This window comes from Siniperca chuatsi, linkage group LG18 (genome assembly GCF_020085105.1).
Source record: "Siniperca chuatsi isolate FFG_IHB_CAS linkage group LG18, ASM2008510v1, whole genome shotgun sequence".
In the NCBI taxonomy this organism is placed as follows: domain Eukaryota; kingdom Metazoa; phylum Chordata; class Actinopteri; order Centrarchiformes; family Sinipercidae; genus Siniperca; species Siniperca chuatsi.
In genome coordinates this window covers 5,329,710-5,347,861 of record NC_058059.1, presented here as the reverse complement: position 1 = coordinate 5,347,861, position 18,152 = coordinate 5,329,710, and the positions used below count along the sequence as shown (strand labels likewise).

General features: G+C 37.8%; 1 protein-coding gene across 13 annotated transcripts in view; it reads left to right on the top strand.

Moving 5' to 3' along the window:
* The window catches only part of mast4 (microtubule associated serine/threonine kinase family member 4), a 101,751-nt gene that overhangs the window by 22,563 nt on the left and 61,036 nt on the right, over positions 1–18,152 (top strand). For 11 of the 13 annotated variants that reach the window (XM_044173518.1, XM_044173511.1, XM_044173510.1 and 8 more), the window contains exon 3: positions 4,920–5,053. In XM_044173518.1, coding sequence (XP_044029453.1) covers positions 4,920–5,053 — 134 coding nt within the window. Of the gene's footprint in view, positions 1–4,919; positions 5,054–15,546; positions 15,687–18,152 lie in introns of those variants that run through there. The other 2 variants (XM_044173526.1, XM_044173524.1) reach the window with 1 other exon arrangement.

The window sequence follows — 18,152 nt, the reverse complement described above, 5'->3', positions numbered from 1 at the left end:
ATTTCTTCCTGGCATTGCTTTTAACATAACTTAATTTGTTGTCACAGTATACTTGTGCTTGCGGACATGCTTTAACATTATAATGTAGGGCTGCACAATTAATCAAAATATTATTGAATATGGCCAAGTGCAATGTCCAAATCGCAGAAGCTGCAATTTTTTGATGAAGGTAAAATGTGTGACAAAACAGCATTATAATGAAGTACTGTAGTGCTTCAGAGATGCCCTGGCCTATAAATCTTGTTCTCCAGATGTAAGAAAACATTTTTGTTTGGTACAGACCCCAACAATGTCACATCATCATGATTTTAATAGTTTTTTCAGTGAAAATGAAAATTGTGATGCAAAAATGATCATTCCCACTAATCATGAATGATATCGCAATCGTAATATGTCAAAATAATTGCAATATGATTTTTTTTTTTTTTTTACCATATCGTATAGACAATTTATTGTCGAAAGATCAAACTTGAAAGTTAAACAGACAAATATATCTTTCAGCCTAAGCATGTCTATAAATTCATTCACGTACCAGGAAGTGGGAGTGGAAATAAGGCACAACCCCAGACTTTACAAATGTTGTGGTTAGGACATCAAGTGCTATTTCTTTGAAATTGTGGTCTTGAGAAAAATCCATATCATACAGTAGGCCAGGCCCAGAAGCAACCTCCGAGTGGCCCAGCATACATAAGTCTAATTATATGACAAAATAAGTAAACTACATATACAGTGTATGGAAGTAGCTAACGAGTGAGCCATCTCGCTTCCTTCTCATCTCCCTTGAGAGTTCCACATGCGCAGTACCGATCGTTTGCTACATCTGCAATCATATCTTTCACAAATCAACGTTTTCTCATGTGAGCTCCGACCACATTTAGTAGCTTTTTAAAACATCTGGCTATCGACAAGTAGGGAAGTGCTCTACTGAAAATATGTCTCTGTCAACACTGAAGCGTAAATTTGACAATGAAAACTGTCAGTTTAACCCTGCCTGGACTGGCAAGTATTTGTTTATTTTACCACCATCTCCAAACGCCTGCTATTTTTTATTACATTCATTTGCATTTGTTTAAAATGTGTCATTACCAAAAACAAAAAAAAAAAAGGTTTTAAATAGGCTGCTGAAAATGTCTGGCCCATCCACATTTCCTGGTTTTAGAATCTGGTCCAATTGAATGCAGTAGGCTAGAAGACTAATACAATCAAATCTTTATGTTGGAATAAAAAAACTTTAGCTTATAATAAGTGTAATACAAGAGCGCTTGTGTTTTTAATCAGCCGGAGGAATGAGGAGTTGATTTTCTCTCTGCGAATATAGTTCTAATGGTTTACAACCCATAACTTGTCTGACAAGCCAGAGCCTTTTTTGCCCTTTGGTGAGTCTGACAGGATGAGTGAGTGTAGAAGACCTTGGCTGAGATACTTTAATTTGAAATGTCCAGCTGAATGAAACCCAGTAGAACAGTGACAGTCGTGTGTAGAGATTTTTGATTTGTTTGTTTCTATTTCACATCATGCAGGAGAGGTGTGCTTGAAACAGGGGCATCAGCACAAGGTTGGGAACGAAGAGGTCTGACGTTGCAAATACCTGGGCTGAATGTAAACCAAAAAAACTAACCCCTCTACCCTTATCTCCTGATACCCCCCTTTCTAAAAGTGTTGACTAGTGCCTGAAGAGATATTTCCTTTATGCCGGGATGTGATGGGCTCTAGTGAGGAAAACATTTGCTGGTAAGGAAGGATGGGCCACAATTTTCCCTCCTCATCCTGTTTGGTCTCCCTTCAGTTCTCTTGATTTTGCTACAATGATCACAGTGGAACTATGTGGATAACTGCAGCACAGTATATATTTACTGTAATATCTATCTACTAAATATATATAATCTAAATACAATATAATCTACTTACTGCATGTGTATGCTCTGTATTTATTATGTAGAGGTCTTCTTACAATAGGTCTGCAGTACAATAAAGGCCAGTGAGCTTTTGCAATTATTTTATTTATTTATATAGCGCCAATTCATAACAGAGGTTCTCTCATTGCACCTTTCCTATAGAGCAGGTCTAGACCGTACTCTTTATAATATTAATTACAGAGACCGAACAAATCCCACCATGAGCAAGCATTTGGCCACAGTGACAAGAAAAAACTTCAATCTCATGTGTCAAGTCTGCAAATGAACTCTCATATGGGAGTGACATAAATGGAAAGCAGATGTGTCAGGATAAGACATTCAGAGGGTCTAAAACACAATACTATGCTTTGAAAAATGTTCAACATTAATGTTAAGTGTACATATTTTGTAATAAATGGATAGAAATGCACATTTTACATAATTCATTTGATCTATTAATTAAAAAAAATTAATTAAAAATAATTCTTTTGTAAATGTTGTTATTGCAGTAATTAAATAGAAATGCTTGTAATGCAAGTGGTAATTAATACTTGGCTGATGACAGGCTTCAAGGACCATGCTTTTAGCCACATTTGCAATGCATTAGAACAAAATAACTGCAGTATGAAGCCACAGAGCGGTAGATGATTGTTTTGAAGACAACTCAAATAATTTAACATCTGTTGTTTTTGTGTTTTGAAAGTACAAAGGCAAATTACTGCAGCTTTAAGCTGTTTTATTTATTTGTAAGTATTTTGGGGGCATTTCATGCATTTAGTTGAGAGTTGACAGTAGATAGATGACAGGAAATGAGGCCTCCTGCCAGACTCAAACCGGGGACATTGTTTGTAATGCATTTTTAAAACTTTATTGTATTGCATTTGCAAAACTCAAATTATTGTTATATTAGAGAGAAATGTCAGTCTGACACATTGCCACACACATCCCTGATTTGTCTGGTATTGTGTCCATTGATGGCTCTTTCCTTTGGGTGGAGAAACAGTCGATCAATCAGAGCGTTCGAGGTGGGATTGAGAATGTCAATGTCATCTTCCTGCATAGCTTGCTAGCTACCGAGATACATCTTTGAAAAATAGCCACAATAATGGTGACAAGCACGAATGAGATTAACACGTTATCAGCATTGCAAGAAATCAGAAAACAAGAAATCAGTTAATGAATGGAAAACAGAATGGCAGTTCAGTCTGATTATCAGGCTACAGCCACTTAAGGAAATGAAATGAAACACATTCTTAAATCGAACCAGGATATAGCCAGCCACGCTGCATCCATAGCCACACACCACTAATCACAATAGTTAAACCACCCTGTATTTTGGATGTTTTGATACCCCATGTTCTCTGTTGAAATAACAGCACAATGTTAATTAAATGATCCAAAATGAAATGAATCTGAACTAGAATGCTAAAACACTGATAGGGTCCCTTTTTAAATACGCTTTTATGTATTTTTAAAATGTACAAAATACAATATTGGGTGGCACTGTTGTTGAGTCGCAGCCAGATTATATTACCTGCGTTTTACATTACTCTGATTGTCATTGTTTCAGGCAAAAAATGCACTTGCATTAGATGGAACTCTAAATTTACTTGCATGTCTGTAAAACAGCAATAGTGTTTTGAAATTTGTCATTTTCAAGTTTTGCTTTTAGCAGGACAGTGAATTCATAAAACTCTTCTTCAGTTTCTAAAAGCTTTACACATCTGATGAAAAGAGGTACCTACTTTAGGCTAAATGGACTTGAGATATTCCCTTTATGTTTCAAACACAGTCTACTTATCTTCCCTTCTTTCACTGTGCCAAGATTGTAAATCCTCTTCTCTGTCTCCTGGAGTGTTTACTTGAACAGGAAATGGAAATATACACATGTGGATAAAAGATGACAACACTTCTACGAATGATTTTTCAATTCCTGGCGTCCCAGTGTTGTAATAAGATCTGCTAATTCAGATGCTGAGGCTGCTTATGTTATGTTTTAATCTTTGTCTTGCCTTGGTGTACTGAGGTTTTAGGATTAAAGAGAGCAGATGTAAGTGGATGAAGGATAGAAAGCAGCAGTTAGTGCCATCTAGCTGCTAGCGCTGGGAGCTGAAAGTGGAGGTTTTTTTTTTTTCAGTTTTACATAGATTATTCTTATACAGAACTCCTGTTGTTGTTATTAAATCTAGTAGGCAGATCCATTTACTTACCTTTGTCAGACTGTATGGTGTGTTGTGCAGTGATCTCTTAATGGGCTTTCTCCCTCTCTGGCCTAATTTTACCCCTTGACATCCTGCCTGGCTTATCATATGTTACTGGTATGTCATTTGGCCTGTACTGTCTCTCCATTTACTCCCTTTTACTATGGGTCAGGGGTCAGTAGTTGGAATTTACAGTCGTATGACAAAGCTTGTTGACAGCTGCACAGTTGTGAAAACAGTATTCACATCCTTTACTTAAGTAAAAGTACCAATACATTCGTGTAAAAAGACTCCACTACAAGTCAAAGTCTTGCATTCAAAGTCCTACATTAGTAAAAGTACAGAAGTATTATTAGCAAAATATACTTAAAGTATCAAAAGTAAAAGTACTAATTTTGAAGACAAATGGCTCCTCTAACTGATATTTCTGTGTATCACATCATTAGATTGTTAATACTGATGCATCAATGTGTAAGAGGCATTTTACTGTTGTAGCTGGTTGAGGTGGAGCTAGGTATTTTAGTCCGGCGGTTCCCAACTTAGGGGTCAGGCCCCTCTAAAGGGTCACAAGATACATCTGAGGGGTCGTGAGATGATTAATGGGAGAGGAAAGAAGAAAATATATAACAAATTACACACGCTGTTTGTATAACTTTTTTGATCTTTGCCTTTTTGTGAAATAATGGATCATTTCACTCATAATTTTACCTCAAAAAGTCATTTAAATTAAACCATCTGAGAAGTTTAGGGGGGGGAAATCAATCTTTGGATAAACTGCCAGAAACATAAAATGTTCACTGACCTTTGTACTGTTGCTCTGCAGGAAAGTACCTTCTACTACCCACCAACCCCCAGCAGACACAGGCAGCATGGCAGCCGTCAGCTGAGATCTCTAACTTGGTCCGTATGTGTTCTCTGAACCTTGGAAAGTCGGACCCCTCCCTCACCTCTAGCCTGGTGAGTACTTCCTAAATCATGACCCCACCACAATATTCTGCATCCTGGTCTAGGCAGAATGCTTCCATTAACTCATCCTTTGAACAGAGTTTGGTCCAAACAAAAGCTACTCTGCGTGAATTTCACTGAACTGGTTATGTTAATAGGGGACTTTTCCTAAAAGATAATTTGCTTAAAACCACAATGTCTGAATACTTAATATTCAATACTCTATGGTAATCAAACTTATTTTCTAAGAGGAAATTCTGAAATAAATGGCACAGAGGTGATTGAGAGGTTGCCACAGTCCTGGAAATAGAATTCAAACATCAATGAGAAATAAGCACAATATACTTATGAGAAAAAAGCATGTACATATACACATACATACTCATAAACATAGATGTATTCTTCTCAGTAGATATCCCTGCTTAAATTCTACTTAAAATATACTGTGTACTGCAAACATTTTTGAATTAATATACAAATTCTATGGACCTAAATTTTATACTTTGTTGGACTGAAAAATTCATGTATTAGCGCACTAAAATTGCTTAAACAAATCGATTAAGGGAATTGAGGCAATAGGCATTAATAGAATTAAAGTCCTAATAATGCCCATTCCTTGTCTTCAAATGTGAGACTCAAGTGAAGGAATAAAACATTCATAAAACAATGTAAAAGAAAGTGTTGTTGTAAATGTGTGGACTTTTCAGGAACAAGAACAGCTTTATAGAGGCTATATGTAGCATAGTCTTTTACCTCAAATTTTAGAATCAACTCTAAAACTAACAAAAATGAACAACTTGTGCTAAATAGAGGTTGAATAAGACATTGTGAATTGTGACTTCATCAGTGATATGGAAGCACAATTTTGCAAACAAGAATTTACTCACAGATCTGCAAACCTGATATCAGCTAGGCTTCCATTTCTGTGCAGTTCTGAGAATATTTCTATATTAGATGAAATGTTAATAAACCAACTATAATCAAACAATTTTACTGTATATGTTTTGTTTGGTATATAAATTGTAAATTTCTAATGCTTTTAGTTAATTAGGTCCAAACCATATTCCATGTACGATACAATTCTGTCAACACATCAGTGACCGTGTTGTTTAATAAGTGTATGTTCCTATAAACAGTGAACTAAGATCAGACACTTATAATTAGTTTTTAACTATTTTACTTTTGGTTTTATGTACTGTGGCTGACCTCTGGTTTAGTCAAGGACATGTATGTTCTGTTAATGGCTCTTATCTGTCACTGCTGCACAAGATACTTTATAAATGTGTTTATTTCTGTGGATACAAAACATGACAAGCCACACATCAGTGTCCACAGTTATCAAGGATACAGTAATTAAATACATTCAGAAAGGCAACCATTTAAGATCGTTGCATTCCTGTTTAAGTTACAGGAATGCATGCATTGTAAGTCTAAATGCTAAAAATGCAAACACATGATTAAGAAAAAAATACTTTGAAAAATAAAAACCCATTTAAAAGAGGTCCAAGTGCATTCCTAGTTTGAACCGAATGAAGTCATAAAGACAGAGGTGACCTTCAGCGAGGTCCTACTGTTCTTTCAGATGGCACCGACAGATACCCTGCTTTTGATTGTATCTCACTCTTGAGACAACAAGATCACGATATACCACATCGCAGGCTAACCCAATGCTGTTGAGCTATGAGTCATTCCCAGTGTGTGCTCGGTATCAGTTAGAGAAAAGGTTAATGTAATAAAAAGCATGTTTTTGTGTGTGCATATATACGTGTATTTTTGCTTGTGTGTGTGTGTGTGTGTGGGTGCTTTTAGAGTAACTGTGACAATATATTTTGGTAACTGACACTTAAACCATTAGTGATCTGAGTGGGTTGACCCAGAAAAAGGCACTGTAACCTGTACTGGATGAGGTCTAACTATTTCTCAGATGGCTCATGACACCATGGTGACCCTGTTTATACTAAAAACATAATACCACTAATACAGTATGTGATCCTGATGATTTTGAGACAAAAAACACATTGCATTGAATTGCAGTTACTTAGCTTGAAACACACAACCTTAATGATTTTAAATAATAACTGAAGGCATCTCAGATTGAATGATGAAATCATTAAAATCACCTAACTACTGGTTTGTTATAATATCTGAACTAATTCCGTACACTGGGGGGCGCCAGTGCATTTTCAGCATTTAGAACTAAAACACATGTATCCTTGTGCTTATAAAAACCACAAATCAATCCCTTTGGTTATTCTGCCCTGTTGAGTGAATGAATACATAATACCTGTAACATAATTGTCCTCCAGTGGATAAGTCCCCCTGTCGATGTGTTGATTCAGTTTAAGTTTTACAGCTTGATGACCTGAATGAGTCTTTAACGCCTTTGAGTTTGCCAGCATTTTAGGATATTTGTGTTTTTATAATAATGCTCTACTGATCCCCAAAGGCATTTATTTTGCTTGCCAACCATCACAGGACGTTTAGAGCATGAGATCAGCTACACAGCAGCAGTCCATCAGCTGGTAGGGATCAAGTATCTTGTTCAGGGAAGCTTCAGCAGGCAAGATGGAAGATCTCTAGCCACATGTAATTCCTCTACCTACCAGGAATAATTAATCAAAGACAAAAATAACCTAATTCTATTTGTCTAGACAGATTTGCATGGATCTACTAAGACTTTTCCTGCATCACAATTATCTGGTCATATTGAACATGAGGGTCTTTGATAGAAGTGTAGTTGGTGTGAGCCATGAATCAGTCGAAAGTTAATGGAGAGTACTCTGCACTCTCCTGTCAGGTGAGGCTGTAAGATCATGCGGACCCAGGAGACTGACGCGCAACAATTTTTTCATCAGACTTCATTCAGCAAATGGCTCCACAGATAGAAATGATTGAAATTGGGCTTGTTGCTAAGGAAGGGCACCAGGGTGCAATGCAGACCATGGTGCCCCTTCTACTACATGCCATGCTGCACCTCTCCACCTCCAAAATTAGTTTTCATTTAAAAAGAAAAAAAAATTGAAATTTGTGCTTCCACTGCGATGTGAGAGAATTCATTGTGAGTATTTAGGAACGTGTTTACTGACCACTGACCGTCCTTAGGAGATTTCACACTGAAACACATCTCCTTCAGCTCTTCTAAGGGCGAGTCCAGTTGTCTATCTGCAACAATTTTGCTACAAGACTTTTGTGATGGCATTATAAAGTCTTTGGTGCAAAACTGTAACTTAGTGCTACTGTAATGCTGTGGATTTATTGTATGCATACATTGGTTTAGCAAATATTTTGACTCTTACATTATGATCATGATGCCACAGATGCAGCAGCCTTTCACGAAATTTAAATGGACTAATTCCTTCAATTTATGCCTGAATTCTGTCCAACACTATCACTAAAATAAAATGGAAATGTCATTTTTAATGATTAATGAATGATTATATTTTTTATTTTTTTCTGCTTTAAAATTCTCCCACAGTCATTTGAATGTAACAGTATGTAGTCAAATGTCTTAGCGGATCATCTTTATGTTTCTGTAGTATGCATGTAGATAGTGTCTTGTGTAGACTCAAGCAGAATGGCTGAAGTTTTGCTACATCAGTATCTTTTGGAGTTGAGCTGCACTGACACCTCAGGGGTTCATCTACTGCCACTGTATTATCCTGCCTTCAGAACAAGCTTAGAAAAGATGGTGAATTGGTTGACCTTGGGAGAGGAGCAAAAGAGACAAACACCTCTGATTGCCTCTGAATGGAAGGTTTTTCTTTTTTTTTTTTTTCCACTTAGATTTTTAATTCTCAATTAGATAATTTTGGTAATTGCGAGTCCCTTTTGTCTTTGTTTTGGAAGGACTGTTGCACAATATAAACTGGATCCAAACAACATCTTCAGTGTACTTAACACTAGCAAAGATAATTAATGCCTGTCCGTTATATCGACGGTGTGGCATTTGTCATAATGATGGGTATATGACTGGGAAGCAGTCCCTGGCTTTAGTGACAATGAATGAATGAAGGGCTGCCAGCAAACACACTGCGTTGCAGCATCTAGTGTGCTGAGCATGATTGTTGTCAATTCTAACCACAGTCAGATTTGGCACGTGTGTCCATGTCTGAAGAGATTTAATTGGCTGCTGGATTTGGTTACTGTTCATTCAGTTTGAAATGGGCACATTTCGAATGTGGTTGGTTTAAGTTCAGGCTGTCCTGCTGTTTTTTGTTTTTGTTTTGTTTTTTAACTAGAAATACTTGAAAAGTGACTATATTGTTAAGATTGATTGCAAGGACTTTCACGAAAGTGTAGAGCTTAACTCGAGATATTGTTCTTCATTATGCAACAGAGCATAATTCACTTTATATTATTTCACAGTTCTCTAAAGATGCCAAAGGGTTTCTGTAGTTAAAATCTCTGTATAGAAGGTACTGTCAAATATCTTAGTCAAAAACACACTGAGACGATAGCTGCATGAGTTTCTTTGGCCATGACCATCATTGTAGAGCGAGGCCTGCTGCTTTATGAGTTGATGAATTTTCTAGGGGAGCAACTACCAATTTTTTTTATTATCAATTCATCTGTTGGTTCTGTAAATCATCAGAGAAAAAATGGCCATGACAATATTCTAGAGCCCAAGTTGATGTCATTGAATTTCTTGTTTAGTCCAAAACCCAGAAATACTCAATTTGCTGTAAGATGTAAGATATAAAAGCAATGAATTCTCATTTGAAATCCTGGAACCACCAAACGTTTAGCATTGTTGCTTGAAAAACAACAATTAATCAATTTATGAAAACAGTTGCAGATATATATTTTTTCCAATCGACTAATCTTTGCCACTCTAAAAAATTCCACTAGTCTCTTACTACTCTTGTAATCCACTGATGTGACATTAGTTTTGGAAAAAAAACAAGTTGATGGTTGTGTGGATCTTTTTGTGGGGGGAAACATCAGTCAGTGAACACTTCTGCACACCTAAGTAAGTAATGTTTGTTTTTACTTACTGTCGTGTGACGATAAAATCATTTTTTTTGGTTCAGTTAGTTATCTGCCGACTATTTTCTCATTTAATCAATTACTCATTTAGTCTATAATGTGTCAGAAAGTAGTGCCCATCGTGATTTCCTATAGCCTTAGGTGATTTTTTTCCAACCAACAGAACCAAAATCCCCAAATATTTACAATGCTAAAAAACAGAGAAAAACAACAAATCCTCACATTTGAGAAGCTGGAAGCAGCAAATGTTTGACATTTTTTCTTAATGAATTATTAAATATCAAAATAGTTGCTTTTTTTGTCAATTTGACTAATCAATGAATTGCCTAATTGTTTCAGCTTTAGTTCAGTTTAAACTTCTGTGACATACTAAAGTATATATATCTATTCACACCCATATTATCTATCTTAGAATGTACACCTCTTGAATAGTTACTGTATGTAACTATTCTCAAATACTCAAGAATGTAATATACAGACAATGGGAATGTTACTTGTGTCCTACTTGTCTTCACCTTCACTGCAGGTTTAAGACTCCTTTGGCTTTGCCTCACAGGACTCCTGTTATTGCTTTTTGCCTTTTTCCCCTCCTTTATGCTCTTCCATCATGCCCCTGGGTGTGCATGGCTCTTTGACAAGCGTGGCACATCTCTCTTGACAAGATGCTCTTTGGCAGAAAATCAATACTTCACCTCTGGTGTGATATGGAGATAAGACTGTCATAATCCTGATGTTGTGCCTTTGTGGACTCTCATTCTCCCTCATAATCGTAGTCAGTGATGTCCTTTACTGATATCATTGTTGTTGGAGCACTTTGTTGTTGCAAAGGAAAGAACTGTAGTTCATGTGTACAAACATAAGGTGTTGTGGTGTTTTTTTATATTAGCCCACCTCTAATGTAAAAATACTATTATCCAGCCTATAAACTATTATCCACCTAAAAACAAGAGAGTGGCAAATAAGTCACATCCGATGCACCTTATTGATCTGTCTGTCTGTGGTGTCTGTCTATGTTTTGTGGTCCCTGCATGGTTGCATGATTTGAGCTTCAGTTTGTCTATTGTAATGTTGTTTGAATTTGACCCATAATTTGTAAATGTAACACATTGGGGTGTGTGTGTGTGTGTGTGTGTGTGTGTACAATATACATTGTGCTGTATATATATTTTAATTACTTAATCAGCAGATCTCTCCAAGGTTTGCGATGTGGGAAAGAGAAATTAATCTTGCCTGCCTCCACATATTGCTGTGATTGTAAACCAGTTAAACAACACACACACACACACAATGTACAAACCTGCAAACTAGAGAAAGAAAGGATGAAAGCTAATTCAACCAACTAAATTTATAACCAAACCGCGAACACTGTCACTGTTAAGTTGCAAGAGATTGTGTGCTGGTATTTCAGCAACATTGAGGAATAGTAATACTACCTTACTGTTACTAAATAAAAACATTTTGCATCATGTTCTGAATAGCTTTGAAAATATATTTGCTTTACACATCTCAAAATTACAAACCATGCGGTATGTTACTGTAAACATATGGGTGGAATATAAATGAAGCTGTCACTCTAGATAAAGTAGTTCCAGTTGAGACATTCAACCCCTGTCCTCAGCTCTGTTTGAGATACAATTTTCTCTGTTCTGAAATTTAAATGTGATGGTGTTAGGCACAGTGTGACTTTGTGTTTCTTTGAAACTGAGGAAAACATATTGAGAAGAAAGCCTATTGGATTTTCCAAGTGGACTCAAGCTGACATTTTCATCTTATGATTGCATAGATTTACATGGCTATTCCAATTTATTCCAAATTTAAAAACCAGAGATGAATTGAGAGTGATGCATTGCTGCTCTTGGTTACTATCTTTGCGCTTGTTGTCAAGGTTAAAGACTTGCCTCATCCATTGGGAGGTTGGCCCTACAGGGTTTTATCATGGCTGGATATTCTCACTCATTGGCTTTGGACAGATGGATTCTGTGCACTGCTTTGTATGGAGGGAATTGACTCTTTCTTTCCTTCCCACTCTCTTCACAGGCCAATGTCCCTCCTCTGCCTTACATCTGCAGGTTGCCTCTTGGTCTGATAAGCTCAGGCAGAGCAGAGGCTGTGGGTCACTCAATCAGCACTCTCTGCATGCTTTCAGTGCCAGCTCTCCCTTTTTTCTCCAAAGGCAGAGGAAACAACCTCAGCTGCCCACCTGCCAGGAGGAAATGAGTCACAGACAACCCCTGGACTTTTCCCAGAGGCTATTCTGTGGCTGTGCTCCAAGGCCACTGACACAGATTGTCTGCCCTCAGCCTGACTCAAAGCAGCTTTACTTAGTAGTATTAGTATTTATTTTTCGCAATTGGACTAGAAGTACAAATAACAAAATTATTGCTATATATTATATATTGTTAGTCTATAAAATGTCAGAAAATAATGAAAAATAACCATCACAATTTTCTCATAGCTCAAGATAATGTTTTCAAATAGCTTTTTTTGTCCAACCAATAGTGTAAAGCCCAAAGATATTCAATTGATAATGATATAAAACAGAAAAAAGCAGCAGATCCTCTCATCTGAGAAGCTCCAGCCAACAAATACTTGATTTTTAGCCATGCTAGTGGCATGGCAGTAGGGACGGCTGTCGGTCGGTCCATTACTTTGGTCTACACTGTACAAAATGTCGTGGCAATCCATGCAAGTTGTTGACATTAATGGTGCCCAGATGATGACTTTGGTCATCTTATGAATTTTCCTGTTGCACCACTAGCAGGTCAAAGTTTTAACTTATGTGAAATATCTCAACTTCTACTCAGTTGATTGATTGGCACCAAATTTTGTACAGACATTCATGGTTACCAGACAATAAATCCTAATGACTTTGGTGATCCTCTGATGTTTCCTCTAGCGCCACCAACAGCTCAAACTGTTTATGGGCTTATGACTAAATACTTGCAAAACTAATGACATTCCCATCAGCCTGAGCAGTACTTTGTGTTTATTCCTAATCAGCAAATGTTAGCATGCTAACATGCTAAATTATGATTGTGAACTTGGTAAACATTATACCTGCTTAACATTAGAATGTTTAGGATTGTCATTTTGAGCATATTAACATGCTGATGTTAGCATTTAGCTCAAACCTGTGTTGTGCCAAAGTACAGCGTCACAGAGTCCCTTGATAATTGCCTTACACGATTGATTATCAAAAATTGTTGACCATTAATTTTTAGTCAATTAATTGATTCATTGTTTCAGCACTAGTATCGTAACTGTAGTGCTTGTTACAGCCACTATGTACAATAGGGAAATAGGGACTTTCTATATTGAATAAGTCAAATGACCCTGCCCCTGTATTCCTGTAGCTTCTCATCTTCATTGTTTGTCCAATGTGGAATTTTCTTAATTGTTCCTTTAAGCAGCCACAGACTGAGTGAGCAATGACTTGAGACTAGTTAGTTGATTGTAGAAAAGGTTTCAGTCGTAGTCATCTGGACAGTGTTTTCAGAATCAAGACGTTTCAGCTCCCATCCGGAAGTCATTCTCAATTGTGAAAAAATGGGACGGGAACTAGAAATTTAAGCTACTCTGTGTTACATAAGCTCTGCCCTCAGGAAGGAATCTGCCTGAGTATCTGTTGATAGCTAGTTTCACCTGAAACTGACCTAATAGTTTCCAAGATGGCCCAGTAATCAGTAATCAGGCCTGTTGTTTTCTGGCTGCATCTACTTCATCACTGTTAAGTACCTGATTAGCATGTGATTGGCGTGACCAAGGTGATAATACACTCTTTTGGGCAGATTGAATCTCAGACCACCATTTCTGTTCAAAGAGGGGTTCTCTTTTTTTTTTACAAAAATGGCTTCCTTGATGCCCCGTTCAAACCAACTCTTCTCTCTACTTAGAAACTTCACCTCGCTGTCTTCAAATGTGTGGTTTGTAGCTTTTAGATGCAAATACACGGCGCTCTGTAATCCTGAGTTAGCGTGTCGTCTGTGCTGATAAAGTCTTTTGTGAAGTGACTGTTTGGTCTCGCCTATGTACCGTTCTTTGCAGTTTTCCTCACTGCACTGAATGGAGTAGACTAGTTAGTTGAACAGGATTCTTTAATTCCCTTAGGTAATCTGGAGGGCATTGTTCAAGCTGAAAAAGTTGACTACTGTAATCCTCGTCCTCTGAGGTTTTAAGGGGTTTATTTAAAAACAGCCTGATTACCTAAGCGCAGACCTGGGCTATCTACTCTTGACTTTCTTATCAGCACAGCAGCACAAATGACCCAGCCACTGCAACGCTCCATCAGCTTTCTGTTGTACAGGTTTCAAAATGGGAAAAGTTGATGTAGTGGTCACCTGTCTGACAAACCTGTGCACCACCTCCACCAGCCGTAGTAGTGGGTACCGTCATTCCAGGCCATACTCTCTAAGAGAAATCATTTGAGCTTGGCTGGAGATGAGGAGAATGGAAGGGACCCTCTTAATATTCACAGAGCAGTACCACAGTGAATGGAAATGAGTGAGAGAGGGTGAAAAAAGAGAGTGGGGGGTGGTTAAAGAAAAACACAGACTGAAACAGAATGTGAAATTGCAGGATAGAATTGGCAGCATGGCATTGGAAACAACTTATTTTCCAAATGCTAATAATTCAGGAGGGTGTGGGGACATTGAGTTAGTGAGTGTGAAGATCTGTGGTCGCTTGCTGACTGTCTCAAAACTCATCTCCGTGTGGAGGGTGTGTAGGAGACAGAAGCGTGAAATTGTTGGAAATTGACACAGGATATGCAGTTGTATACATAACAGGTTGTGCAGGGAAGTGCGGTTGATTTCAGCATGATAATGATTCGGTATAGGGTTGTTAGGAAATGCTTCATTCCTATCTACATTCCTTGGCCCACAGCAGTTTGCGTGACATTTTCACACCACGTTTGAAAGGTCTTGGGCAGCAACATTTTTTTTTTTTTTTACTTAAACAGCGTGCCTGGCTATTATTTTCTTCATCTTCCATATAATACACTCTTTCTACTCTACTTCTCTTTCTACATTTAATGTTTGCTGTAGTGGTCTCAGCCATCATGTTTCCTTCACCGGTCTAACCTTCAGGTGTGTATTTTGTAGTCTTCATGTGACTCATTGACTGCAATAAGACCAGTGAGGTCGGTCAGCCTGGCTGCCGCAGACAGGATGCCAGATTCATTATTGAGGTTGGAGCAGAACAATGCTGGGAAGGATATCCTCTCATTTTCATGGTCACCTAGGGTGCCCAAAAAGCGTGGCTGCTCAGAGAAATGAGTCTTGGGGCTCCCACTTGTCCCCAGTAGCCCCCACTACCTCACCCACTCACCCCCACCCATTGCTACGCTAAATTAGAACTGCCTATCTTCTCCCTTCTCCTCGATCCCCCCCCCCCCTTTCTCTTGCTCCACCTCTCTCCTTCACTCCTGAAGTTACAGAGGAGAGGAACAAGAGGAGGTGTCAGCTGACTGCCCCCCTCCAATCAGATAAGTTCTGATGGAAGTGTTTAGCAGCTGCTAAGATCAGATTTAGCCTGAGGGAGGGAGGGAGCAGGAGGCTGGAGCTAGGCAGTGCAGCGTGGCTATGCACCGGTAGGGAGGCATGATAAGTCGGGGCTCTGTACCATGGACGAGTCCAGCATTCTGAGGAGACGAGGGCTACAGGTAGGCAAGGAAATGTTGCCGTGCCTGTGTGTGGAGCTGTGTCTGTATGGGTTTGAGCTGCAGGGTGACTTTGTACTGTACGTATGAGTGGCTTGTGAGGCTCCTGTATTGCTCTTTCAACAGAACACAGTTAGGACTTTGAGACCTTGGTACTTGGCAGTACAGAGTGAACAACATTTTGGCTCTGCCGTTGATGTGTGCTTGTGTCGTGCATGTGAGAGAATCTCTTGGCAGAACTGTGAAGACATTTTTCAGTAGATGTACTAAAGAGGATAATTAGGATATTCACTAACAGTTGACTGAAAACAGGCTGCAAATATATTAATTTTCACTGCTTTGTTTCTTTGTACAGAATTGGAAATAGTAGTTTGTAGTGGATTTGTGTCCAAACAGTATTACTTTTTAAACAGCCTCAAATCATTTGTCACATTTCATTTGTATTATCCACCAGCAGGGGGAATGAGAGATGTGTACTCATGGAGCTGGACTGATTATGTTGTGTGAAGGGCTTGATGTTCTTTATTGACTTTTTATGATAATGGAGTGTACAGTGAGGCTTTTGCCTTTCTGTATAAGAACCAGATTGAGGTGTAAGCGTTCAGGACAACCGTCCTAACAAATGATGTACTAAATCAAATTATTGCTACCATCACTCTGCCATAAGATTAGATATAAATGCAGGTGAAACAGGAGGACAACGTGTTCTGAAATATGAAATTGCTTGTATTTTACACCACGTGTCATATCATTTTTTATCCAAGATCTTTCAGAGATGAATCATTTCCTCTAGCCGAGGTGTTAGAATAAAGCGTAAATTGGACTTGGATTTATAATTTAGCTTACTCTAGTTTGGGCCACTTACAGAGTAATTGATAAACATGTTTACGTGTGTTTTGAATCACAAACTCCCTGTGATCCATTGCATAATTCATTTGTTTTAATTAGGCTGCACTAAAAAAGATGAATTAAACCAATAAAACTGCTTTTATGCTCCAACGTTCATTTCATAATAAACAAAGGTGAGTTTTACTTGTTTGAGAACTCATTTTTCCTCTGTAATGTTTTATTTATTTAGCTGTTGAGCAAATCTTTAGAATGAAGCTGGTAACATTTGACTTTCATGTCTACAAATTTAGTGTCAATATGTTCCTCTGTGATTATGAATCTTTCTGAAAATTAAACGGCTGAAATGCTGACATTTAATTTATGCTCTTTGAATTTTTTTAAGGTCTTAATGGATTTCTCTCAAAAACCAATAACGTTTTTTGTAATTGCGTTTATCGAAAGCTTCTAAACAGTAATTTTGTGCACAGTTGCCCTAATCTCTCTGTTCCTTTGTTGGACACCACCTCCTCCCTTGCTCTCTTCCTTCCACACAAGACTTCTTTATGTGCCCAAACACGCATCAGCTAAACCAAACACAACGACTGCTGTAGCGCTCTGACTTTCACATTCAAAAGGAAACACGGAAGTTAGTTTGTCAGGCAAATGAATATAGCTGGTTCAGCGCCACAATTTCCCATTCATTCTCAGGCCTGGAATGGATGACATCATTCCTTGTTTAATTTTGAGTGGATAGTAAGAGTTGAACTATTTACAGTACAGAGTGTTTCAGTGCTTCTGGCCTCAAGGGAAAAATGTTGTCATATTTCAGCATTACATCAGTCTAAGGTACCTTGCTGCTTCCCTTGTTGTCATGATATAAAATAAATTGCTTGTAAAAGTTATAGTTAAATTTGGCTGGAGGAACGACATCTTATAGGTTCAGTTATTTAACAATTTGGTCACAGTCAAACTTGATGGTCTTTTAAAATAGTTCAGTATAATTTCCAATGTATTAAGTGATATGTTTGCCTGCTGTCTCAGCCAGTACAAATGAATCAGAACTGTGTCTTAATATTTTTAAGACCTTACTGTGTGTTTATTAATCTGTTACAGCAATAGTTTGACATTTTGGAGAAGATTCATATCATTTTCATATGTGTCTGTTAAATATGAAGCTACCATCAGCAGCTGGTACAATGAATTTTATACACTGGTACTTGCACATTTGTGTTACTGGAAAAATGCTGTATGTGAAAAAGAATTTGGTAAGCTTAAGCAAGAAAATGTCACAACTTTGACTTGATCTTTGTTCATGAAGAACAAGAAGAGATAGCTTTAGTGTTCATGTTGATGCCTAATGAATGTGACAGTATGCAGAATTTATTTTTAGACTTGTTGAAAACAACCGCAGACTAACCAACAATACGCAGGAGAATTGCTGTTTCCCAGTATCAGAACCATTAATGAGTTCTCTAAATAAATTGCTCAGCTAAAGTGTGCTGTTCAGCTCAGTTCAGTATGAATGTCTGTCAGCATTGTGATTAGCTTGTGTTTGCTTGTCTGGAGACAAGGAAAGAAGCATAATGATTTGAGACTAGAATAAGGTGAAGTTTTATGTAGTATTTACTTCTGCTAGAATGT